We start from the raw sequence: 27,473 nt of genomic DNA, 5'->3' as shown, positions 1-27,473 counted from the left end.
TGACAGAGGTGTCGGCAGAGAGCACTGTGGACAAGACAAAAAAGAAATTCAAAAAGAAAAGAATTTGCTCTGTAGTATACAGCTGCTAAAAAGTACTAAAAAGATTAAGATTTTTTTTTAATAGAAGTCATTTACAAATCTGTTTAACTTTCTGGCACCAGCTCATTAAAAAAAAAAAAAAAAGTTTTCCACCGGAGTACCCCTTCAAAGATTCTTTAAAGGGGTATTCCCATCTCAACTAATGCAGTTAAACTTGTAGGGCACGTCAAGATAAATATTTTTGCAAATACATTAATCCGGCAAATTTGTATCTTTTGAAATTCTTGCTCATTTTCTACCCTTGTTGACAGCTCATTGTCTAGGTTACAGACCACCACTCTAGTCTAGAAGCAGTGGTCAGGCTGAGATATATATTTTCTATTGGTCTATCTCTCATCCCGACCACCATGGGTGCAAGGAGTACCAATTGAAAGTCTTATAGCTCGGGTACCTGTCAGATAACCTCCTAAATACCATGATTGCTTTTAATTGCAGCATGTAGGTGGTTAAACAACTGGCATCAGCATAATCCTTCAAGTTGCTCATTAACAGTGGGCATTCAGCTTCAGATAGCAGTGGATGGCATTGCCCGTGTGCCTTGCGGTTTGTATCTAAACAGTACTAAGCACGGTGTCACTTTAACTGCTTTCTTCTTTCTGGAGCATAGCTAATTTGCATACCTCTATTTTTGTAAGCATTGCCTGACCTGTAAGACTTTCCATCCCAGCTGGTGGTCTCCAGAAGGGGAACTAGCAAACCAAAGGCCTCTCATCTAACCAGTACCTTTCCATGTACTGATGCGGGACAAGAACCCTGAAACCTCTATTGACAGATGGTCCTTTACCTTTGATGAGATTCTGGTTGGTCATGTTTCAAGGTTCTTAAAGGGGTACTCCACTGGAAAACTTTTTTTTTTTTTTTTTTTTTTATCAACTGGTGCCAGAAAGTTAAACAGATTTATAAATTACTTCTATTAAAAAAAATCTTAATCCTTCCAGTACTTACCAGCTGCTGTTGAGATCCACAGGAAGTTACTTTTTTTCTTTTTTTCCTTTCTGCCTGACCACAGTGCTCTCTGCTGACCCCTCTGTCAATTTTAGGAACTGTCCAGAGCAGGATAGGTTTTCTATGGGGATTTGCTCCTACTCCAGACAATTCCTAAAATGGACAGAGATGTCAGCACAGAGCACTGTGGTCGGGCAGAAAGGAAATTCAAAAAGAAAAGAACTTCCTGTGGATAATACAGCAGCTGATAAGTACTGGAGGGATTAAGATTTTTAAATAGAAATAATTTACAAATCTGTTTAACTTTCTGGTAACCGTTGTGGTACACTGCAATATTATACAGCACAAGTCACTCTATGTGGGACCCTCCCACTTATATGGTAGTTTTGTACATGACCCTACTGATTCTATAGATAGGCAGGGTAGTGGAAGACTATAGGGTACATTTTTGGTTGTATAATTATTAAAGTATTTTTTTTTTTACTTTTAAAGAAAATCCATTGTTACTTCCCCGTGCCACTTGGAAATTGGTTCCTTTTTCTGCATATATGACAGACTTGTATGTATATATGGATAAATTGACCTGCCAGTGGCAATAAAAACCCTTGTTGTTTACTGTGGTATTCCCCTTTTAGATAGGCGCAACCTGTCATTAGTCTTCCCCCTGATATTTCACCCCCTTGTAGGTAATTTTCCCCATATATGTAAGACCCCCATGCAGCTAGTTTTTCCCCTGTAGGTAAGATCCCCTTGTGAGTTTATTTCCCCTGGTATATAGGGCCCCCTGTAGTTAGCTTGCCCCCCTGAAAGAAAGGCTACTCTTCTGACGGGGGAGGGGAAAAAAATATCTGCTCACCTCGGTTCCCATCCCGTTATTGGCATCTTCTTCAGCTTCTTTCTGAGACAACTAGAGGCCACAGGGTGCTTCTCTCCAGAAAAAGTGACGTTTCCAGCCTCCTAGAAGCCCAGACCTCAGAGCTAGGTTGTGCTAGGGCCCCTGGTGGTGATATGCCACAGAGGTCCTAGCACGTCCGTGTCACCATCTTCCCCACTAGACCGTCATGGACACCTGGCAGGCCCTAGCAGCACACCAGTGTGCCACAGCATACTGGTTGGGAATACATGTGCTAGAGAGTGTTACAATAATATGCCCTTGCCGGCAATAGGGAAGCATGGAGGAGGTTTAAAGGGGTATTCCGGCCAAAGACATCTAAGATGTCTGATTGCCTGCCGCTGGGACCCCCTGTGATCTCCATGCAGTACTCTCTGCACTCTATTCTGGGCTGCTGCTCCAGTCTTGGAAATCTCTGTGTTTCCTTGACTGGAGACATCACGCCAATCCATTAATGTCTATGGGAGGACATGAATGGAGGGGGCGCAGCAGCGATCAGACAGCTTATCCCCTATCCTTTTGGATAAGGGATAAGATGTCTTTAGTCGGAATACCCCCCTTTAAGCCTTCCTGGCGGAATGTGTCAAAGGATTGGTGGGGTACTGGGGTGAGTCCTGCTGCGCTGTGTATGTACCTGTAATTATTTTGCTTACATGCTCTTTCTTGCATTTGAGATCTAGGATTATTACTGCACTTTGGCACTACCACTACTGTACACTACCACCGGTTTGCAAGTATATATATTTTTGCTGCATTATTTTTTACTGCACCTGTGTGTTGTGTGTTTTACACTAAGTCCCTCACTAATTTAGTCTTATTGCTGTGTGGCCACTAGTACAAGTGATTACTGAATTAATATGTTCATTGGACAAGTTGTGGATGTGCAGCCATGTTTCTGTTTCTCTATTTGTGAGAATTGATATGTATTGTGCCAGGTCTGTGACCCCATTTATTTTTGCTTTTTTATTTTTGTTTCCTCTGTAGAATTTTTATTGATGTTTTATGAATTATCTCTCTATGAAGATTTATTGTTATTAGTTTTATGTCCAAATGTATTCTGCAGAAGGAGAACAGCCCCACACATACAGCCAATGTCATCAGAACTATGTTCAGCATAAAGAACAGGAGTGTTGGAAGTGATGATATGGCCCCACAGAGCCATCATCTCAACATTATGGAGTCAGTCTGGGATTAAGAGACAGAAGGATCTGGGCAAGCCTACATCCCCAGAAGATCGATGGTTAGTTCTCCAAGATGTTTGTAGCAACCTCCCTGATGAGTTCTTCCCTTTACATATATCCTTTGTCTGGAAGTGTTTCTATCCGGTGTGCACTGATGAAAACTGATGGTAGAACTGATCCCATTCATGTAAATGGGACAGTTCACAATCATCCGGTGTCTCAATTTGGATGCTGCATGGTTGGACATGCCGACGGCTTAGGACAGGGGAACGCAGCTTGCAGCATTTCCCCATCTGGTAATCAGAAATAATGGACACTGGATGCTACACAACTGATGACAACTGATGCACATTGTCATCAGTTGTGGCATCAGCTTCGTCAAGAGGACATATGTGAACCCAGCCTAATTGTACATAGAAGAATTGATGTTGTTTTAAAAGCAAAGGGTGATCTCCCCTAATATTGATTGTTAGATTTCTCCTTCACTTTGCATTTTATTAGTCGTTTTTGCACCTCAAAATTATTTGTGGGATGAAATTAACAAAAAAAAAAATGCTATTTTGTAAATTTGGGGGCTTCAGATTTTACACAGGGCACTTTTCAGTAAAATTGAACATTTATCTTTATTCTGTAGGTCCATACGATTCTGACGATACCCAATTTTATATAGGTTTTTTGTTTTACTACTTTAAAAAAATTCAAAACTTTTTGTACGAAAATTAGTATGCTTAAAATTTCCTCCTCTGGTACTATTTTTGTTGTGATGCTACTTTTTTTATTGCTTTTTATGAAGTGACGCAATTCTGGACTTTTGTATTTTTTTTACATGTACGCCATTAACCGTGCGGTTTAATTAACATTATATTCTAATAGTTTGGACATTTATGCACTTGGTGACACCACATATGTTCACGTTTATTTTTGTTAACCTTATTTTATTTAACAAATGGGAAAAGGTGAGTGGCTCAAACTTTTTTTTGTAAAGGGGCTAATTCACATTTAAACTTCATGTAGAAAAATGTATAAGTTTTAGATCGCGCGGGTGGCGGGGGGAGGGAAGGTCTGACCGCTGTACCCCCCGTGATCTCCTGCAAGGGACCATGGCTCTCACCGGAACGGAGCGTGTAGACCGCCGCACCGAGCGGCAGCTGACACTCCACTCCATTTATCACTATTGGATAGCCAGAGATAGCCAAAGGCTGTATCTCCGTCTCTCCCATAGAAAAACATAGAGGGGGCGAAGAAAAAAACTGTTGTTCTTAAGGGGTTAAAGAGAAACTGACAGTCTGTTCACCCACAATAAACTCAATATACTGGGATATAGTGCGGGTAAACAGCTTTGAAAACAGTTGTCACTTACTTTTTTTTTCCTCATTCAAAGATGAATTTTATTATAATAAAACAGGAAAAAACTAAGTGGAATCACAATGTCTCCAGTGCAATAGAGTGCCAGACAGTTGTCGATAGCATTGAGATATTGCACGCTGTACCAGTGGAAAGGCAGTGCATTCTTAAAGGCACTATTATTGGGATGTCTATGAGCAATCGCTGATTCTCACAGGGTAAAAAAATCACACTACATTTGTACTGGCAGAATCTAGGTGAGATAGAGGAGAGGATAGTAACTGGGCCAGGGGTAGGTGGGGGGGGGGGGGGGGGTGAAGGGGTAAGGGTAATGAGAAAGGTAATGAGAAGAGTGGAGAGAAGGGGTGGAACAGTAAAGGGAAGGTAAGCATGGGCAGGGAGAAAGAGGGGGGGGAGGGAGGAGAAAAACAGGTCATGAATAACTAAGACCACAAACCTGGGCACCATAGGTCAACTCTTCCATGGTGGTGACCTCTGTTCATCGCTACAGGATTGTAAGTAGTGAAGTATTAAAGCCGGAGAAGAGGTCCCATAGATTTAAGGAAGCCTAGGCTGTGCCTTTCGGTGCTACCGGAGGAGTCTGCCTTCAGCTTCTCCATGCGACTGAGGAAGTGAACCTCCTTATACCAGTCAGAAATTGATGGAGGGCAGGTCTCCTTCCAGCGTCTAGGTATCACGGTCCTAGCTGCCATCAAAGGGAAGTGGGCCAATGCTTTGGAAGGAGATTTCCTGGTCATCGGTAGAATTAATAGTAGGAGCACTTTTGGGTCATTGGGATACTGCACCCCCGTGATGGCAATGATGCGTGACAATACGGTGGCCCAGAAAGGACTTAGGGAAGGGAAAGACCACCAAATATGGGACATGGTTCCTCGCGGGGCTCAGTTCAGCCTCGTCAAGAAGGAGGCCATAGATCTGGGAGACCGCTTTGGTGACCGGGAAGGAGGAAGTGCACAATACTTCAAAGGAGAGGAGGGGTCTGTCCAATCTCAGATTCCTGCCCTCAGCTGTCACAAAGTGTCGGAGCTGTAAATATTGCATGTACCTGGTCGGTGTGCAGAGGCTCTCTGGCACCAGGTCCACATAAGAGTGAAGTAGGAAACCTGTCAAAAGACCCCTGAGGGGAAGGGTTGGGGGATCTGTCCCGGGAGAAAAGCGTGGGTTGTCCAGGATGGGTACTAGCGGGCCTTCTGGTGCTAGAATCTTAGTGCTGGTCAAGTATTGCTTAAAGGTCGTGTGCAGTTCCCTGGACACCCAAGGTAGGGCAGCATGGGCTGTAGTCGAAAGTGTTCCCGGGGGTAACCAAGGGAGAGAAAGTATCTCAGATCTGGTACATGAGAGTACGATCCCCACCCATCGCTTGGCGGAGAGGCCATGAAAGAAGTCCAAAAACCTGGCCAGTATGGCCGCGATGTAGAAGGCCTTGCAGTCCGGGACCACAAGTCCACCTGCATGTTTTCGCCTAGTCAAGATCTCCTTGGAGATTCTCGATGAACGCCCCACCCAAACAAACTTTCTGATCAGTTTGCCAAGTTTATGAAAGTATGAGGGGGGGAATGGCTACAGGGACTGTCAAAAAGAGGTATAGCAGACTGGGGAGTACATTCATTTTGAGTATGTTGGCCCTACCCACCGAGGAAAACGTGCCATTAGACCATTTCGTCAGGTCCCTCTCCAATGTCGCTGCCAGGGGAAGAAAATTAAAAGAGAAGGCATAGAGTGGGTCAGCTGGGACCTGGGAACACCCAGATACTTTATAGTCCTCGGAGCCCATTGGAAGGGGTGTTCTCGCTTAAGGCAGGAAACTTCAGTCCCCGGGAGAGTGATATTTCAGGCCACGCTCTTTGTCATGTCTATTTTATGGTTAAGTGTGAGTAGAGCTGGAGGGTAGGAGAGACTGCAGGTAAGGAAGTGTGGAGTCCATTCAGTAAATGCTCCATACATAAATGTAGAGGAGTGGGGAGAGTGGGCAACCCTGATGCGTGTTGTTGCAGATAGGTATGGGAGAGGAAAGGGAGCCATTAACCAGTTGTCACTTACTTTAATCTGTTTAGTGGTTATTAGTTATGGACGTTTTTTTCATTCATTGTTATTGCACAGCTGTGCGCAATGGAGGCGGGGAGCTGGCTCGCCCAGCTCTCCTACAATGCCAGTATTCACCACCCGGGCCATCCCCCGTGATGAATATGATGAATATGAAAAGGTCTTCACTCCCACGTCACTAGGGCAGGCACTGCTGCCTTGCAGGTGTAACAAGGCAGTGACGCCTCACCCCTGGCAGGCTAGTGAAAACATTTGTATATTCATCACATGGGTGGGCTGGGCGGTGAATATTGAAGAGGCAGAGGAGCTTGGCAAACCAGCTCCCTGCCTCCATTGCGAACAGAAGCGTAATAGCAATGAATGAAAAACAGCCATAACTCAGCAACTATGCAACCAATTAAAGTGACAACTGTTTTTAAAGCTGTTTTATAAACCAGTATATTGGGTTTAGTGAGGGTGAACAAGCTCTCAGTTTCTCTTTAACAATTCCTTGCCAAAAATCATCATCACAAATCCCCATAAATTCCTTGTCATTTCCCGTCAATTCCTCATCATTTTCTTGACAAAGCAGATTTATAGCACAATTTCAAAAGTGCAAGGGCATAATTCCGAAAGATATTCTTGTCCAAGAATTGACATGTTAGTTATTAAAGTGAAAATAAAGCCTCATCAGATTTCCCATTGAGATTAACGGAGCTTGGATTCACATACAAATCTGTGTGAAATCTGCATCAAATTACTTGCTTGATAAATCCATGCCTCTGGGTTTGATTGGATGCACATGGAGGTACAGTACTGACCTATAGCAGTCTATGGGTATTTATATGTAATATAGCCATGTAAATGAAGCCTAGTGCTGCAGCAAGCACTGTGACCTGATTGGATGTATTTAATAATATAATCATCGTATCTACCCGGATTCAAACAACTTACAAATAACACTTATTGGTAGGACACTAAACAAGTGAACACCCAAGTCTTATAGTAAACAAATACTAATCATCAAATGTAAGCTTATGTCCACCTTTGCAAAGAGTTTTGTATTGTTCCAGTATCTAAAATGAAAAATTAAGTAAGTTTGTAAATAATCTTCAAGTCCGTAATTTTTTGTAAACATCTCCTATAGAGACTTGGGTGTCTCCATGGCAACAGACTATAAACACAACCTGTGCAGTCTGATGTTCCAGTCAAATTTCCTTCACTCGTCCTCTTCTTGCTAACATACGTTAGAGAGATGAATAAGGAAATGGAGGAATAAAGGTCCCTTTACACTGGCCGAATATTGGCTGAATTAGCGTTCATAGGCAACACTCATTCCTAATAATTGGCCTGTGTAGAATGGCCAGCGATCAGCCAAGGAACGTGAAAACTCTTGTTTGCCAGCCAATAGAATCTTGTGTAAACGGGGGAAGGGTGATCGTTAATGATGAAAATAAAGAGGCGCGCGAATGATACAGTGATAATTCATGTGGCTTGGCCTACATGAGAATCGTGTCAAGTAGGACTGAAACAACGAATCGATTAATTGGCAACTAATCGATTATGAAAATAGTTGTCAAATGTTTTCATAACCGATAACCCGGTTGGCCGATTAGTTGTTCAGCCAATTTCTAAAATTCACATACACTTAGCGATTATCAGTATGTATATAAGCAACTGTGGTCCTCAGCAGCCTGTTTAGTGAAGAGGGGCCCAGCACACACCATCTTCTGCTTCCTGCAGCTCCTTTCTGAAACTATTCATAATAGCTGCAGGAAGTGGAAGATTGTGTGTGCTGGACCGCTCTTCACTAAATAGGCAGCTAGGGGCACGTAGGATGGACAACCTATCTGGCCACAGGTAAGAAACAGGGAGGGGGGTATAATTATATTTAAAATAATTATTATACGTATTTAAATATAATAAAAAGCTCCTCCTCTTAGCCTCCACAAAGCTCAGCATCTAGCTGACCCCACAAACTCTCAACACACAATGCATCCCTTACCAAAAACACACATAAGACCTTCAGTCCGATCCCCTCCCGTCACTAGCTCCCTCCTAATCTAACAAATTATCCGATTAATTGAAACAATAATCGGCCATCTAATTGATTATGAAAATAATTGCTAGTCGCAGCCCTAGTGTCAAGACTTATCAATGTGCAATTGTCCCTTCTGTATGAGGTACGGAGTTGCTGGCGCCAATAGATGGGGCATAATGCAATGTAACAAACTGCACCTTTACTTGCTTTGTCTGCAGTTTGTAAAGTTTTATCCCGGCTGTCTGGTAATTACAATGAACAGTCGGAGAGGCCGGTCAAGTCTCAGCAGCGCGCCTCCTCCGTGCCCCTGATGCACGCAATTAATGGGGTACTCCGCTGCTCAGCGTTTGGAACAAACTGTTCCAAACGCTGCAGCCGGCGCTGGAAGCTCGTGATGTCATAGCCACGCCCCCTCATGATGTCATGCCACGCCCCCTCAATGCAAGTCTATGGGAGGGGGCGTGACAGCCGTCACGCCCCCTCCCATAGACTTGCATTGAGGGGGCTATAACGTCACAAGCTCCCAGCGCCAGCGTTCGGAACAATTTGTGCCAAACGCTGAGCAGCGGAGTGCCCATTTAAAGGACAGGGCTCCAGTCTAGGAGGAAGTTGGCAGGGGTCTCCAGCTGTTCGCTAGAATTACCAAACAGCCGAGATATAACCTCGGGCAAAGCAAGTAAAGGTACAGTCTGTTACCTCACATGATGCCCTATCTATTGGTGCCTGTACCACCGTTCCTCATACAGAGGTGATAGTTGCACTTTAAACTATCGACCCATGTAAAAAGGCCCTCACTGCTGCATCAGACTACTCAAGGTTTGTTTGTGGTCTGTTACTATGGAGACACATAGCTGTGCATTGAAGATATAGAGAAAAAAGAACATTTTAAACAGAGATAATTTGCAGACTTTCATAACTTTTAGACAATATTGTTTATTCTGTTGTATCTTATACCATTAGACACTTATGTATTTATTTACACCATGGTAAATATTTTATACCCCTTTTTATGTTTTCGTGTACTGGTTTGTCTCCTTTTTCTTTTGAGATGGCCTTTCAGCAAACCGAGCTCTATAGGAGCGCTAATCTAGAAGACATCCTGTATTTACTGGGCATTTATACTCTTATATATATATATATATACATCTCCAGTGGTATATATACCATTCTCCCGTGCTCTACTTTATAAGTTTGTGAATTTGAAGATTTATACATTTTATAAGTATACTCTTGGCATTGTCTATATTATCGCTACATACTTGCACATTTTATGTTAATGGGTTTGAGTTCTAGAACACCACTCTATCCAACATCCATGGGTCTCTTTAGTCTTATTCATATTCTAGTACCTTTATATTTAAAGGGTACCTCTCATCAAATAAACTTTTGATATATTTTAGATGAATGAATGTTGAATAACTTTCCAATAGCATGTTAATGAAAAATATGCTTCTTTCTATTGTATTTTTCCCGATCAGTCCTGTCAGCAAGCATTTCTGACTCATGCTGGAGTCCTAAACACTCAGAGCTGCCAGCCTGCTTTGTTCACAGCCAAACAGGCTGTGAACAAAGCAGGCTGGCAGCTCTGAGTGTTCTCCTTTGTGAACAAAGCAGACTGGCAGCTCGTAGTGTTTAGGACTCCAGCATGAGTCTGAAATGCTTGCTGCCAGGACTGGTAGGGAGACCCCTAGTGGTCATTTCTTCAAAGTGGAAAATTAAATAGAAAGAAGCATATTTTTTAATAACATGCAATTGTAAAGTTATTCTGCATACATTAATCTATAATACATCAAAAGTTTTTTTGATGAGAGGTACCCTTTAATACTAATCATCCTGGTTCATATGTACTATAGCTAATAGTTGCCACCCCCATTTACATTCATGTTCCCAATTGTCCATACCTTTCTACACATGATCTATTATTACCTTTACATTTTCAGTTTTTCTAGTTTCAGTTATATGGATGGATTGTACGTTTCACCATAGAACTAGTGACGACTTACCTTTCTACTCATACGCATGCGCAAACAGGGCTTGTTTGTGCTTGGTTGCTGAGATGCGCCGATCCACAGCCCCGCATTGAAAGCGAGGCTTGACGCGCATCTCTGTATAGCCAGAGCGAGGCTTGACACGCATCCACATACAAATATGCCTGATAAGTAGGACTGCAAACGAGGCTTGCAGTGCAAGATGACGGTTTCCCCTGCAGGTCCCTCCCGTATGTAACGCCTAGCCTACACACACACTGATTGGACATCATGCCATCTAGCGATGGGCTGGATTTAGGGGCGGGAATGTTTAAACACTAGGGGGTGTATAAATAACACACGGTCACTACTAACCAGTGCACGGCCGCCGTCAGAAGCCATGCTGACTATCACGATATACCAAGTGAAGTTCTGATGATATTACCGGACTGTCAGTGATTCCTGATAATCGGACAGTGAAACGCGTTGAATCGCATCTCCAGCTACCTCCCTAAGCTACTTTGTGCTACAAGATACGCTGAGGAACACAGGTTTTTAATATCACACCATGCACACCTAGCCATACTGTATAAGTTGTTTCAGTTAAAGTGTTGCTGCTACACTATACAAGAACCTTACTGCACTTGCACTTTCAAGAGAGTTTTAAATACATCTACTATGTTTGACATACAGTGGTCCCTCAACATACGATGGTAATCCGTTCCAAACGGACATCGTTTGTTGAAACCATCTTATGTTGAAGGATCCGTGCAATGTAAAGTATAGGACAGTGGTCTACAACCTGCGGACCTCTAGATGTTGCAAAACTACAACACCCAGCATGCCCGGACAGCCGTTGGCTGTCCGGGCATGCTGGGTGTTGTAGTTTTGCAACATCTGGAGGTCCGCAGGTTGTAGACCACTGTTAGAGGAAGTTGTACTCACCTGTCCCTGCCGCTCCGGACCGTCACCGCTGCCCGGGATGTCGCCGTCCATCGCTGTCGCCGCGTCCCTGAGGTGTCCCCGACGCTCCGGCAAGGTCTCTGCTTCCCCGCGATCCTCGCTCTCCGTCGCCGCCATCACGTCGCTACACACGCCGCTCCTATTGGATGACAACACGCTGTGTGCAGCGACGTGATGACGAGGATGGAGAGCGCCGACGATGCAGGGGATCCCGAAGAGGACGCGCCGAAGCCCCGAGGACAGGTAAGAGACATCACCGGAGCTCACGGGGCACCGTAAACGGCTATCCGGTGGCAGCTGAAGCAGTCTGCGCTGCCGGATAGCCGTTTATGCGATGGCCCTGACATAAAAAAGCATTGTATGTTTATACTGCCTTGAAATTATCATATGTTGGGGCCATCGTAGGTCGAGGGGTCACTGTACCTGCTGTTGATGAACTCATAAATAATTGAAGTGCATTAAGTGATGCAGGACTGAAATATCCTCAAATGTTAATTGCCTGCTGTGGTATTAAATCCGGGACTGTGCAATTGTACCTTTAACATTTCTTTGCTGATATCAATGCGCAGCATGTAATGCTGTAATTTGCTCGGCCTAAAGTGTGGCATTCAATCCGGGACTGTGCAATCCAAGAGTGCAATATATCTGGTGCAATATCAATGCTGTGATACTGGGACTGTGCAATAAACCTGTAACAAGTTGGTTCCTGCCGTGACTAACAAAGTCAGGTCTTACCATTTGTTCCGCATACAAGATTATGAGTGGCGTTTAGTACATCACGATTTTCCTAATATTTTTTTATTTTTTATTTGTTTGTGTGTTTTGATGAAATAATATAATTATGTTTTACCCTTCCACAACTTCAGTGCTACACGTTGGATTGGAAAAAAAACAGAGGAGCGCTCCATGGTAGTAGCGCTTACCAGAACAAGTTGTGCATAGGCCAGCACAACTTGGGTGAGGGTATGTAACAATGGTCCACTGCTGCCGTGCCACCGGTGTAGCAATTGCAAGACAAAAACCTCCAAGGAAAGTGGACTTCAGGCGCTGAAGGACCAGACAAAGTGGAGACAGTAAAACATTTATTCCCAGTATGCAACACGTTTCGCGCATGCGCGAAACGTGTTGCATACTGGGAATAAATGTTTTACTGTCTCCACATTGTCTGGTCCTTCAGCGCCTGAAGTCCACTTTCCTTGGAGGTTTTTGTCTTGCAACACGTTGGATTGGGAATACTGGGCATCTTAACCTTTTAAAGACCATTTGACACACTGGGTATAGCTGATCTCTATAGAGTTTATTTAATAAAAATAACATAATGAGTTTACTAGCTAGAGAAATGTGAAAATCCTTTTTGATACCGTATTGCTGTTTGTCCACATAGAACAGGTGTTCAAGTATTTCCCCAGAGCTGATAACGTTCCAGGTTTTCCGATTTTTAGCCACGGAAGCAGCTCATCATTTTGTAACAAATGTTCACACTCAATCAAAAATAGGCTTTTTTTTTTTTTTTCTTTTCAATTCAACTGATAGAAAAAAATTATCAATAGAAATTAGGATATTGACATTTCTGTAACTAAGGGGTCAACAATTTTAGGAAGGTCCTTTGAATCTAATGAGTAGGATTGTCTTCTTAAAGCTTCCGCTTCCAAGCATGGATGTCCACGAGTCACACCAGAGGGCACGCACTCTGGGCAGTATGGGATATGTCCACTTGTATTATGTACTGTTTGGAAGTCTTCTCTTTCGTTGACTATATGGCTAATGAAGCCACATGAACGTGAAGCTGGATAGTGAGACATAGTGTTTTCCATTGAACATATTTCAATAGAATGTCTTCTGGCGTCTTCAAGCCAGGATGTTGTTTTTTTAAGGGCACCGTGAGCATCCATGCTGTAAAACTTCTTCATATCTCTTAAAACTACATTGTTACTATTTTCCAGTTTTACTTTCTGACTTAAAGAGTACGCAGCCGAATAAAATCTTAGCGTCTCACATGTTTTTAGGCTGAAATGTTTTTTACATTGAGATGCATTCAATACGTTTGTCCTTTCTTGAGCTCCAGTTGGTTCTTTGAAAGTGTTTCTACTTGTCTGGGAAGCACTTGGACAGTAAACAGTGTCATGGCAATGCTGAGTGTAAACAGTTTTCTTTTCCATATCACACAAAGTTCTTTCTGGGTCCATTGACTTTAGGACGGTTGGCACATTTGTAGGTAGTTGGCAGACTGGTAATGTTACATTACTTTCTGCAACTTCATCTTGGTCACTTTCTTTGTTATCCAAGAATATATCAAATGAATCATTCTGGACCGCTTTCTGTAATAAAAAGATTAATTAATGAAATAGTACAAAATGACAATAATAAATACATTATTAAATTAAAGAATAATCACAATAAGTAATTTTATTAAATAAATAAAAAAAGCATATGCATGAAAAAAGCATGGCTTTTACAGGGGTTATCTATCACAAGGTGACTTTAGTACTCACCTATCAGACAGTAATGGTCATGCTTAGGAAGGAACCATGCTTGTGTTGGGGCTTAATGGCCGTTTTGTAAGTCCACTATAACGCTGTTGACTTCTTTTTGTGAACTGGCTATTTCCTGTTGAAGTTCCCTCCCTCAAACTACAAGTCCCAGAATCCCTTGTTTGTAAGTGTGAGGTCACTTTTCTCCCTCCCACATGTACATGTGAGCTACAACTCCCTGCAGCCCTGTGGAGAATGATCTCCTTTCCACTCAGCAGTCGCTCCACCCATTAAAGCAAACAGGCCCCCTTTCAACACCTGACTAGTAATGTCTCGGGCCGCACTGCAAACTGGGAAAACCTGAAACACTATTTTTGTATGCTGGTAAAAATAAACATTAGGGCAAAGATCACATAAGAATTCTGAGACAATCCTTCAAACACAGGTACAGACACTATGTTATGAACTGCACTAACACAGTCAAATTTAAAAAAATTCTGGAATACCCCTTTAATTACAATTTCTGGAATACCCCTTTAATTCTGTGTAAGGGTAAGATCATACATACTGCATCCGCATCGTATTTCATGCTGCGGAAAATCGGCTGCAGATTCTGCTATGAGTAGACGCACAGGGCTGTGACCCTACCATAATACTACAGTTTATTTGCTTTGGCCCTTTAGCCACAGCTTGCTCCAGCGCTATCAGTTTATTTAGTGGAGTTTCAAGAACTAGACCACTGTGATCAACTTATCACCAGGGCGGCTCAGAGACTTCAGAGATGGGGTCATCTTTAGGAGACTTTTTAGAAAAAGCTGTATGTGTGTGTTTCCATGAAGAATTACAGTATTTCCATAGATTAAATGCCTTCTGCATTTTCAGCAGTTTAACCCTGTGCAGGGTCCATCCCTATGGGCTTTTCCACACTACAGGGTGAACGTTCTCTATCAGGTTTCCTTAAAGGGGTACTCCACTGCTCCACTTGTTCCGAATGCTGGAGTCGGCGTCGGGAGCTTGTGACATCATAGCCCTGCCCCCTCAATGCAAGACTATGGGAGGGGGCGTGACAGTCCCGCCCCCTCCCATAGACTTGCACTGAGGGGGCAGGGTGTGACATCATGAGGGGGCTATTACGTCAAGAGCTGTCAGCTCCAGCGTTCAGAACACTTTGTTCCAAACACTGAGCAGCGGAGTACCCCCTTAAGCTCCGCACCTGAGTGGATGGAGACTACCTGCAAGTAAACACAGCTGTTTTCTTCCAGAAATCGTGCCATATCAGTCCACAGGCTTTGTATTGCAGCTTAACCCTATCCACTTCCAAGGAATTGAGGTTTAATACCAAATCATCAAAAGAGGTGTGGCTTTATATCTGGAAAAAACAGTCATGTTTTTCTAATCCTGCAAAACCCCTTTAAAACCGTTTTCCAATAATCTCTATAAAACCTCCCAAGATATATAACTTCATGGTGACTACATTCATTAGCATTCTGTATTCCATTCATTTTCAATATAAAGCAGAGGAGGAGTAGATGCAAAGTAAACTTTACTTAGGGTAAACTTAAAGGTCTATTACACTGGCTGATTTTTTTACTGAATGGACCCATAATTTCTTTGTGTAAAGGATCCAGCGGTCCAGCAGCCCCAAGGCTGGGTTCACACTGAGAATCTCTGGAAAAAATCCCGCTCGTGATTCCAAGTACAGCCAGCGCTGTCTGAAATCAGTGGTTCCTAGGACCTTGCGGACATTGCTGTCCCGATAGACAGCAATGTCTGCGGCGCGGAATCCACCAGAACAAATTCATTGTTTTACCAGAATTTTTAGATCAGAATTTTCTGACTGAAATTCCGCAGTGTGAATGAGTTAACGGAAAATCCATTCACCTGCATTTTACCCTCAGGCAGCTGAATTTTCAACCTAAATTCTGAAAAAGAATTCCAGTCGGAATAAACCCAGCCTAAAGATCATCAATAAGTGAAGGCAGCATGAATGATCCAGTTGTGCTGCACGGCGCTCCGGCCGGACATACCGGCCGTGAGCGCACCTCCCGGTCCTTGTCCACCGCCGGCGGGGCTGGGATTCGCATTGCCGGAGCTTTAAAATTTAAAGGGCCAGTGCGCCCGTAATTAGTTACACACCTGCACCTCTCCTATAAGTTCCAGCCCCTTCCTATTGCCCTTGCCGGATCTTTGTTTGTCCTAGCACCTTAGAGAAAGCAGTTTTACAGTGTTCCTTACCTTGTACCAGACCTCGCATTCAGTTACTTGACCGCGTTCCTAGCCGCCTGCCTACTGACCTTCTGCTTCCCTACTGACTACGCTCCTGTGCTGCCTGCCCCGACTTCTTGCCAGCCTGACTATGTCCTGCCTGTTCCTTTTGTGCCACGCTTCACCTCAGCCGCCTGTGGGGTCGAGTCGTGCCAGGGGTAGCGACCTGGGTGCTGCCTGCCGCAGCAAGTCCATCCCGTTTGCGGCAGGCTCTGGTGAAAACCAGCGGCACCTTAGACTCCGCTCCCTGGTACGGCCCGCGTCATCCGCCCCACAGGATCAGTGGATTTACTACATCTCCTGCTCCCGACCACCTTGGAATTACGGATCTATTATCTCCTGGGTACCTGCCGTCTGCGGTGAGTCGAACACCAGTGCTGTGTGTGCTGCCCTGCACTGACAGTAATTGGCACGTCTAAAGGCTCCTTTTAACAAGCTCCAAACTACTAGATTGGATCTTGTATCGGGTAGCGGTCTGAGCCGCTAAAAGGATCCCATAGCTAATGAAGTCCTGGTACTACTACAGTATAAGCACTTAAAGGGTACCTTTCATCAAAAAAACTTTTGAAGTTGACCACTAGATGACCACTAGAGTTCTCCCTACCAGTCCTGGCTGCAAGCCCTTTTTATGGATTTCAGACTCATGCTGGAGTCCTAAATCTCAGACTGCAGCCGGGACACAGAAAAGCTCAGCACTGCTCCCTGCCTGTGAATCAGATAAGCACGAGCCAGCATTGTACTCATAGCACAGCAGAGCATACTCCTGACTCTGCCTTACTGCATGCCAACATTAATTTTACTATCTGAGTTATGATGTTTCTTCTCTCTGCACATGCAGTTGTAAACAGAGAGGAGAAGATTTAGAGCTGCCAGCTGAGCTTGTCTGTGTCCCGGCTGCAGTCTGAGATCTAGGACTCCAGCATGAGTCTCAAATCTATATAAAGGTCTTGTGGCCGGGACTGGTAGGAAGACCTCTAGTGGTCATTTTTTTAAAGTGGAAAATGAAAGAGAAAAAGCATATTTTTCAATAACATGCAATTGGAAAGTTATTCTGCATACATTAATCTATAATATATCAAAAGTTTTTTTTTGATGAAAGGTACCCATTAGGCAAAGTGTACTAATAAGGAACAGAAGTTTTATTTAAAATAGTAGACTTGTAACTGAAAGGGGTTTTTAGTTATTAAAAACAAATACCTTATCCACAGTATAGGGGATAAGTGTCTGATTGCGAACTCAGGAAGAATCCCTGGAATCTCTCCCTGCTATGTGCTCCATCCCCAACTTTGCTTATTCAATCACCAGCTGCAGCAGTGTCCTGCCGCATCTGAGATTGGCTGAGTGGACGGTCACCGCCAAAACAAGTTCATCTTTGAAGGTGGGGCCAGGAGCACTCGGCAGGGAGAGAAGGGGCAAGTTCTGGAGTTTGTGAGGAATTCCTCCCAAGTTCGCCATCAGACACTTATCCTCTATACTGTGGATAGGGGATACCTTTTTATTAACTGGAAAACTCCTTTAACAGACAATACCAACTTCCTCTTAGTCAATAAGGAGAAAGGAGAGATCTGCAGCTACCATGGTTAGTATTTCAAGGGCTACTCTTCACCAAAGGGCTGTACGTGAGGGTGTAAGAGCACTGTGAAGTTTTCTTTTTCTCTGGAGCTATGCTTTAAAGGGGTTCTCCACTGCCCCAGTGTTCAGAATTTTTTGTTCTGAACGCTGGGTGCGGGCTGCGAGGGTCGTGATGTCACAGCCACGCCCCCTCGTGACGTCACACCTCACCCCCTCAATGCAAGTCTATGGGAGGGGGCGTGGCAGCCGCCACGCCCCCTCCCATAGACTTACATTGAGGTGATGTGGCGTGACGTCACAAGGTGATCACAAGGCAGTGATGTCCCGACCCCCGCAGCCCGCACCCAGCGTTCAGAACAAAATGTTCTGAACACTGGGGCAGTGGAGTACCCCTTTAATACAAAAAATGTATAATGAAGATCTGATAAATCTGACTATACATACCTGTCTTTGTAGCATTCTATGTGTAGATGGTGACCGCAGGGGAGCAGTGAGCTTTGGGATCACTAATTCAGATTTACCATCATTAAGCACAGCTTCTTGGCAGCTGCTGTCAATGTGAGCGTTTGATCCTGTGCCGATGTCAAAGCAAAAGGAGAAATTGTTATTCTGCATTATCGGACTAGATATCATCCAAATCAAAATGTGTAAATTATTTATCAGGCAGCGTGGATATCATTTTGTTCTTTATTAATTTTTTTTTTTTTTTTTTCCCCTTAAAGAGTTTAAAAAGCTTATTCATAGTGCAATGGATAAGAACTTGTTTTGAGGGACAGCTGTTTCCATTATAATATACGGTTATAGCATTGTATATACCATAAGTTCACTTCTAAAGCGGCATAAACATAAATCTAATAATATAGTCTCCTATACATATATAAAATATCTCTCCAAAATATAATTGCAAAACCTCTGATATATTTCTTAGCTCTATGTGGCTCTTGTAGTGGTTGGTATTTACAAAAACTGGCCCAAGGAAGGACAACCAAAATGATCTAGCTTCTGCTTCATGGCTTTCCTGATGCACATGGGGAGTAAAGGGTAGCCTGACTAGTCTAATCCCAAAGGATAACTACTGTAGCACAAAGTGCTGAAAAGGTTACTACTTGTTGTGATAGGTTTCAGCATACACAGTACATTGCAGCTTGCTGCCTACAGAACTGTTTACCTGCAGAAAGGTTACAGCAACCAAGCTGACATCTGTCCACCACAAAATCATCAATAATGGGCAAATAAGTTTTAGAGTTGGGCCATGAAACAACAGAAAAAGTTGGCCTGCTCTGATAATTTAAAGGGGTTATCCAGGAAAAAACCTTTTTTTTTTTATATATACCAACTGGCTCCAGAAAGTTAAACAGATTTGTAAATTACTTCTATTAAAAAATCTTAATCCTTTCAGTACTTATGAGCTGCTGAAGTTGAGTTGTTCTTTTCTGTCTAAGTGCTCTCTGATGAGACCTGTCTGGGGAACTGTCCAGAGTAGAAGCAAATCCCCATAGCAGCCTAGTCTGCTCTGTGCAGTTCCCGAGACAAGCAGAGATGCCAGCAGAGAGCACTGTTGCCAGACAGAAAAGAACAACTCAACTTCAGCAGCTGATAATTATTGGAAGGAATAAGATTTTTTTTATAGAAGTAATTTACAAATCTGTCTAACTTTCTGGAGCAAGTTGAAATAATTTTTTTTTTTTCCTGGAATACCCCTTTAAGCTGGGAATATCTGGGGTTGGTGCGTCACTTACCTGGGTAAGAAATGGCATCAGGAAGCACTAAGGAAAGAAGACAAGCTAGTGGAGGCAGTGTGATGCTTTGGGTACTTTTTGTGTTCTAGCATTCATGTGTATGTTTTTTGACAATTAATCACCTACCTAGAGATGTAAAATTCACAGAAATTTTGAAGTCATGGGGAAAAAAAGTTTTTTCCCAGAAAAAAATTGAAATTGAAAAAAAATGCAAAGTGGAGTAGTTTTACAAATTGAAAATCTTTTTAATGCAGGATGTTGGTCTCACCCTTTTAAAGAGAGGATGAAGTGAAAAATGAACTGTGATGGGGGAGAGAACATTGCCTGTGATGGGGGAGAACATTATCTGTGATGGGGGAGAGAACATTACCTGTGATGGGGGAGAACATTATCTGTGATGGGGGAGAACATTATCTGTGAGGGGGGAAACATTATCTGTGATGGGGGAGAACATTATCTGTGATGGGGGAGAACATTACCTGTGATGGGGGAGAGAACATTACCTGTGATGGGGGAGAGAACATTACCTGTGATGGGGGAGAGAACATTACCTGTGATGGGGGAGAGAACATTACCTGTGATGGGGGAGAACATTATCTGTGATGGGGGAGAGAAGATTACCTGTGATGGGGGAGAACATTATCTGTGATGGGGGAGAACATTATCTGTGAGGGGGGAAACATTATCTGTGATGGGGGAGAACATTATCTGTGATGGGGAGAACATTATCTGTGATGGGGGAGAACATTATCTGTGATGGGGGAGAACATTATCTGATGGGGGGAGAACACTATCTGTGATGGGAGAGAACATTATCTGATGGGGGGGTAAACATTATCTGTGATGGGGGGAGAACATTATCTGTGAGGGGGGAAACATTACCTGTGATGGGGGAGAACATTATCTGTGATGGGGGAGAACATTATCTGTGATGGGGGAGAACATTGTCTGTGATGGGGGAGAACATTGTCTGTGATGAGGGAGAACATTACCTGTGATGAGGGAGAACATTACCTGTGATGAGGGAGAACATTGTCTGTGATAGGGGGGGAGAACATTACCTGTGATGGGGGAGAACATTGTCTGTGATGGGGGAGAGAACATTATCTGTGATGGGGGAGAACATTATCCGTGATGGGGGAGAAGATTATCCGTGATGGGGGAGAAGATTATCCGTAATGGGGGAGAAAATTATCCGTAATGGGGGAGAAAATTATCCGTAATGGGGGAGAACATTATCCGTGATGGGGGAGAGAACATTATCTGAACAAACAGGTGAGACACTGAAAATACCCCTGCAGTGTCTTGGAAAGGTCACATCAATTGAGGTATTCACAGACATTTCAGGATTTTTCTTAAGCTCATAAAAACATCCAAAATATATTAAAACAAGAATTGATATAAAAAAAATGTATTAAAACATATCAGCGTTACTTTAAAATCCCATTTAATTTGACCAGAATCTTGATATAGGGATTACATGCACACAACAAAGGTATACCTATAAAGGAAGCTATGTAATCCCTATCAAGATTTTGGTCAGACAAAATGGGATTTTAAAGTAACGCTGATATGTTTTAATACATGTTTTTATACCAATTCCTGTTTTAATATATTTTGGATGTTTTTATGAGCTTAAGAAAAATCCTGAAATGTCTGTGAATACCTCAATTGATGTGACCTTTACCAGACACTGCAAGGGTATTTTCAGTGTCTCACCTGTTTGTTACCTGTAAGCACCTTATCTGAGGAAGGGTCCTGTCCGGACCTGAAACGTGTTGTTTTAGTGCAATAAAATATTTTTTGGACTTGAAATTGTGTCCAATTTCCTACCCTGGAGAACCAGCACCCAGAAAAAGCTCAAGTTTTTTACCTGTATGAAATTAAGCAAGTGTGGAATGTTAACAATATGTGGGCTGTACCACAAATGTCTTGGAAAAGGCATTCAAAAACACTTTTGTGAATTTCCATTTTTAAACACACATTGGGGGAGATTTAGCAAAACCTGTGTAGAGAAATGCGGTGCAGTTGCCCATAGTAACCAATCAGATTGCTTCTTTTATTTTTTAAAAGGCCTTTGGAAAATGAAAGAAGCGCTGTGATTGGTTGCTATGGGCAACACTCTTCCTATACACAGGTTTTGATAAATCTCCTCCATTGTTTCTGCCACATCTCTGCCCTTTGCATACTCTTATTTTGGTTAAATATGGCTTCACTCCAGGTTAAGGGGATTGAAATATCTGAGCCAAATCACATAACCAGGATGTCTACTAGATTTTTCTGTCGGCTAGCAGGTGATAAATTGCAGAGAGGGTCTGATTCTCCATTATTCATTATTACATTATTATGCATGACTGTAGATTGGCATCTGTCCTGTTCAACCTTGTGTATATTTTAAGGGCCCATTCACACGACCGAATTTCCTCTGAATCAGTCGGTGCCGTGACCGCAGACATATGCCGTCTACATTGATTGCAATGCCCTTCGCACAAAATTCCGCCACATGAATGAGTATGTTCATTCTTTCAGTGGTTCCCGGAATCTGTATTTTTCGTGGTGGAAATTCTGAAGTGTAAATGGTGCCACAGAATCCCATTGAAAACAATGGGAGGCTGCTGCACTGAAATTTTGTGTAAATAGGCCGTAAATGTTGTTATATTTTGTCTATATTTTGTCCTTTTGTTGTTGTCTTATACTTACCTATGTCTTTAAAGGAGATGTCCGGTGCAGACTATTCCATCCTGCCCGGACTGCAAAAAAAAAGAGAAAACAAACTTTCACTTACCTTCCTACGTTCCCCCGGAGCTCCGCAACAGCTGATCGGTCGGCCGGGCTGTCTACTTCCTACTTCCCTTAGCCCAGTACTTCACACGGCACTTCAGCCTATCACCGGCCGAGGCGGGACATCGCTGCGGCCGTTGATAGGCTGAAGCGCCCTGTGACATACCGGGCTAAGAGAAGTAGGTAGTAGACAGCCCGGCCGACAAATCAGCTGTTGCAGAGCTCCGGGGGAACGTGGGAAGGTAAGTGAAAGTTTTTTTTCTCTTTTTTTTTTTGCAGCCCGGGCAGGATGGAATAGGAAAAGTCTGCACCGGACATCTCCTTTGAAGGGGTACTCCACTGGCCAGCGTTCGGAACATTTAGTTCCGAACGCTGTGTGCGCGCTGCGGGGGTCAGCCACACCCCCTCAATGCAAGTCTATGGGAGGGGGCCACGCCCCCTCCCATAGACTTGCATTGAGGGGGCGTGGCTGACCCCCGCAGCGCGCACACAGCGTTCGGAACTAAATGTTCTGAATGCTGGCCAGTGAAGTATCCCTTTAAGCTCACATCATAATTACTAAACGTGTTTTATTTTTAAGAATCTGAAAGCCAGTACTTTTTACTACAAGTGTTTTTGGGATGACACTATTAAACCGTGCATCTATTCACACAGGTAAGGTGGTATTACTAGTTTACATAGTACAGTTCCCATATAGTACCTGATTTCTGGCAAGAAATCCTTCTTTTCGCTTGGCACTCTGCACACACATGTTCGGTCCTTAGCATGTAGCTGTCATTTGGCAGCGAGTGGGTTCTGCAAACCAAGGGCTTTTTCACACTTAGTAAGTTGCTTTCTTTAGAAGCTGATGACCTCTGTATTGGGGAATATTCATTCTAAAAATGAAAGAAAGAAAACGATTGAAAATACATCTCAAAAGAAAAAAAACATACACAATAACAGAAATAAAATCCACGCTTGAACATCATTATTTTTTTTAAAACCATTTATGCTGTTTGAGATAAATCTTTATAGCGGTCAGAGCTCCATTTTTGCCATTGTCTTTTGGGTGTTACTGTTACAGCATTTGCATAATATGTTACATTTATTTTATGCATCATGGACAACTATGAGAAAGAAACCTCCTCAGGAGAGATCATCTTTTCATCCAAGTTGCTATGGGCAGAGGACAAAGTAGGTAATTCAGCCCTATCTAGAAAAGCCTCTACTAAGTGACGATTTAAAAGGGGTAGGAGTGATATCGAGGAATTGAAAATATCTGGAGATCCTTAAAGAAGTACTCCGGTGGAAAAAAATAAATTTCAAATCAACTGGTGCCAGAAAGTTAAACAACTTTGTAAATGACTTCTATTAAAAATAATCTTTACCCTTCAAGTACTTTTTAGCAGCTGTATGCTACAGAGGAAATTCTTTTCTTTTTGAATTTATTTTTTGTCTTGTCCCCTTTAAAGGGGTTCTCCGGTGCTTAGACATCTTTGTATAGGGGATAAGATGCCTGATCGCGGGAGTCCCGCCACTGGGGACCCCCGTGATCTTGCACGCGGCACCCCGTTTATAATCAGCCCCCGGAGCGTGTTCGCTCTGGGTCTGATTACCGGCGACCACAGGGCCGACGGTGTGTGACGTCACGCCTTTGCCCCGTGTGACGTCACGCTCCGCCCCTCAATGTAACCCTATGGGAGGGGGGGTGACAGCTATCACGCCCCCTCCCATAGGCTTGCATTGAGGGGCGGAGCGTGACGTCACGCGGAGGCGTGACGTCACATGCCGTCGGCCCTGTGGTCGCCGGTAATCAGACCCGAAGCGAACACGCTCCGGGGACTGATTATAAATGGGGTGCCGCGTGCAAGATCACGGGGGTCCCCAGCGCCGGGACTCCCGCGATCAGGCATCTTATCCCCTATCCTTTGCATAGGGGATAAGATGTCTAAGCACCTGAGAACCCCCGTGGAAAACTTTTTTTTTTTTTTTTTAAATCAACTGGTGCCAGAAAGTTAAACAGATTTGTAAATTACTTCTGTTAAAAATCTTACTCCTTCCAGTACTTTTAAGGGGCTATATACTACAGAGGAAATGCTATTCTTTATGGATTTCTCTGATGTCCTGACCACAGTGCTCTCTGCTGAACTCTGCTGTCCATTTTAGGAACTGTCCAGAGCAGGGGAAATCCCCATAGCAAACATATGCTACTCTGGACAGTTCCTAAAATGGACAGCAGAGGTCAGCAGAGAGCACTGTGCTCATGACATCAGAGAAATCCAAAAATATAATACCGTAATTTCCTCTGTATTAATCAGCCCCTAAAAAGTACTGGAAGGATTAAGAGTTTTTAATAGAAGTAATTTACAAATCTGTTTAACTTTCTAGCACCAGTTCATTTAAAACCGCAGTACCCCTTTAAGGTTCTGAGACAATTTACCATCTCAAAGGTGGAGCCTGGAGATAGCCTCCCAAGGTTCGTCTTGGAGTCAGACATCTAGCCAGAAGAGTGCCCGGTTTATCGCCCCCTGAATAAAAGTGATAGCCAGACCACCACAAACCACCACATGTATCTTAGCATAGGTGGCAACATGATTGCAGGAATATAAATATGATCTAGAATTCTAGAGTAGGTATAATGAAAGGCAGAGAAAAAGGTATAATTTCTTATATGGTTAAAATTATGGCAGCCATCAGTAAGGTTTTGAATAAATATTAATTTAGCCAAGTGGTATCCTTGTTTGGTGGGCGGGCAAAACTTGGAAATATTAGGGTCCGATTTGTCCAGAACAAGATCAAGTGCCATGTTTAAAGTAGTGCAGTGAAATATAACTTATCCCCTGTCACGCCGAGCGCTCCGGGTCCCGCTGCTTCCCCGGAGCGCTCGCGGCGTGCTTCTGCTTGCACCGCTCCGGTCGGCACCGCTGACCGCGAGCGCTGCTTCCTTGTTCTCGGAGGGGACGCGATCCGAGGTGCGGGACGTGCCCGCTCACGGATCGCGTCCCGTGTCTCTCACCCTCCACGTCCTCCTTCACTGCCCTCCCGGCGTGCGCGGCACCGCTCTCTATGAAATTTGAAGGGCCAGTGCACCACTAATTGGTGCCTGGCCCAATCAGTTCAAAACATATAAAAACCCACTTCCCCTTCCTGTCCTTGCTGGATCTTGTTGCCCTAGTGCCCTGAGAAAGCGTTTTGTGTATCCCTAGCCTGTGTATCCAGACCCTTGCCGTTGCCCCTGACTACGAACCATTGCTGCCTGCCCAGACCTTCTGCTACGTCCGACCTTGCTCTTGCCTTGTCCTTGTGTACCGCGCCTGTCTCAGCTGTCAGTGAGGTTGAGTTGCTATCGGGTGGAACGACCTGGGGGTTACCTGCCGTTGCAAGTCCAACCCGCTTTGTGGCGGGCTCTGGTGAAAACCAGTAACCTCTTAGATTCCGTTCCCCTGGTACGGCCCACGCCATCACCTCACTGACACAGAGGATCCACCTCCAGTGTCCTCTCCGCATACCAGTCCGGATCCTGACATCCCCTATCCATAGGACTCCTCGCGATCTAATCGGGGCCCCGGCAGTCTGCCGGAAGCGGATGTTCTGACCCCAATAATTAAGGAGCCCTTCACATGAGGTATCAGAGTAGTGAACATGTCGTGGAAAAAACAGATCTGATGATCACTTGGTGCACAGTAAGGTACAAATGTGACCCTCATGATCCCTTATCACATTCTGGTGAGTAAAAAAAAATCAGTAGGATAAAAATATGGTAACCCCCCCCCCCTTTAATCTGCAGATCCATCTGTGTAAATAAGCAGATCTCTGTCGCCCTGAGCGACAATGCTAAAGCGCCTTCCATTTGCTAACTGGAGAATTAAACCATTTACTTAGTACATTCTGAAAGTTTTTTTCCGTTAATTATTATTATTATTTCTTTTATTTTTATGTTTGTCAAGTTTTCTCCAATCTTTTTGCTTTTAAAGGGGTACTCCACTGCTCAGCATTTGGAACAAACTTCCGAACGCTGGAGCTGGCATCAGGTGCTCGTGATGTCACAGCCACGCCCCCTCATGATGTCCCGCCCCGCCCCCTCAATGCAAGTCTATGGGAGGGGGCGTGACAGCTGCCACGCCCCCTCCCATAGACTTGAATTGAGGGGGCGGAACGTGACATCATGAGGGGGCGGGGCTATAACATCTCAAGTTCCTGGCGCCAACTCCAACATTCGGAAAAGATTGTTCCAAATGCTGAGCAGCGGAGTACCCCTTTAAGAACTATGGAGGTCATTGTGTTCTTGTGAACTTTCGTTTTAGCAGAATTTGTTTTGTAGCCTCTGATCAAGGTGTTAAAACATCCTAAAAGTGATAAAGAGAACTGGAAGACCCCCCCCCCCCCCCCCCCGAGCGAAATTTTAAATGTCATAGCAAAGAGTCTGAATACTCGTGTCTATGTAAAATTTTTATTATTTTTTTTTTTACTTTGCAAAAATGTCTTAAAGGAGAACTATGGGATTGAAAAATGTATCCCCTATCCTAAGGATATGGGATAAGTTTCAGATCGCGGGGGGTCCGACCGCTGGGGCCCCCCACGATCTCCCGTACGGGGCCCCGGCTCTCTGGTTAGAGAGGGCGTGTTGACCACCGCACGAAGCGCCCTCCATACCCCTTCCATAGCAGTAAATGGAGGGCGCGTGTCAGCCGCCGCCTCGTGCGGTGGTCAACACGCCCTCTCTAACCAGAGAGCCGGGGCCCCGTATGGGAGATCGTGGGGGGGGGGGGGGGGGGGCCAGCGGTCGGAGCCCCTGCGATCTGAAACTTATCCCCTATCCTTAGGATAGGGGATAAAATTTTCAATCCTGTAGTTCTACTTTAAATTCAATTGTCACATTCTAAATATGGGGTATTTAGTGCGGAATGATAGGGGAATAAAAAGGGTTTGAAAACATCCCAAATGCAGGAAGGAGGGGCAAGGGCCGGTCAGTGTTTTAGGTGACTTGACAAGTCTCCAGGCAGAACCTGTAAGGCACCTAGGGGCAAGCAAGCAGCTTAAGCAGTAACATATATAACATATAACATATGTAGGTAACAGAGCACAAATGAAACAAAAGAAGAATAGCAGGAAACATTACCCAAGCAAAACATAGTCACAGTATGACCAAACCAAATAATACAACTCAGATACACAAGACAAGAGCACACAA

At 43.9% G+C, this 27,473-nt stretch overlaps 2 protein-coding genes across 11 annotated transcripts in view; one reads left to right on the top strand and one right to left on the bottom strand.

Annotated features, from left to right (window-relative positions):
• Positions 1 to 27,473, top strand: part of ENGASE (endo-beta-N-acetylglucosaminidase) — a 104,172-nt gene that overhangs the window by 53,076 nt on the left and 23,623 nt on the right. The window contains exon 14 of one of the 2 annotated variants that reach the window (XR_008849687.1): positions 3,000 to 3,176. Coding sequence is in view for 1 of the 2 variants with exons in the window: in XM_056550713.1 (XP_056406688.1) it covers positions 3,000 to 3,131 (132 nt within the window). In the remaining variant the exon portion in view is untranslated. Of the gene's footprint in view, positions 1 to 2,999; positions 4,050 to 27,473 lie in introns of those variants that run through there. The other variant, XM_056550713.1, reaches the window with a different exon arrangement.
• Positions 12,694 to 27,473, bottom strand: part of CACNA1G (calcium voltage-gated channel subunit alpha1 G) — a 380,651-nt gene continuing 365,871 nt past the window's right edge. For 5 of the 9 annotated variants that reach the window (XM_056550704.1, XM_056550707.1, XM_056550706.1 and 2 more), the window contains 3 exons: positions 23,004 to 23,178; positions 18,228 to 18,355; positions 12,696 to 13,793 (listed from right to left, as the gene is read on the bottom strand). In XM_056550704.1, the coding sequence (XP_056406679.1) occupies positions 13,029 to 13,793; positions 18,228 to 18,355; positions 23,004 to 23,178 (1,068 nt within the window). In that variant the 3' untranslated portion in view covers positions 12,696 to 13,028. Of the gene's footprint in view, positions 13,794 to 18,227; positions 18,356 to 23,003; positions 23,179 to 27,473 lie in introns of all 9 variants that reach the window. The other 4 variants (XM_056550708.1, XM_056550703.1, XM_056550705.1 and 1 more) reach the window with 2 other exon arrangements.

Source organism: Hyla sarda, chromosome 13 (assembly GCF_029499605.1).
Source record: "Hyla sarda isolate aHylSar1 chromosome 13, aHylSar1.hap1, whole genome shotgun sequence".
NCBI classification, from domain to species: domain Eukaryota; kingdom Metazoa; phylum Chordata; class Amphibia; order Anura; family Hylidae; genus Hyla; species Hyla sarda.
Note: the sequence above shows the minus strand (reverse complement) of the source record. Positions and strands in the feature narration are given on the sequence as shown.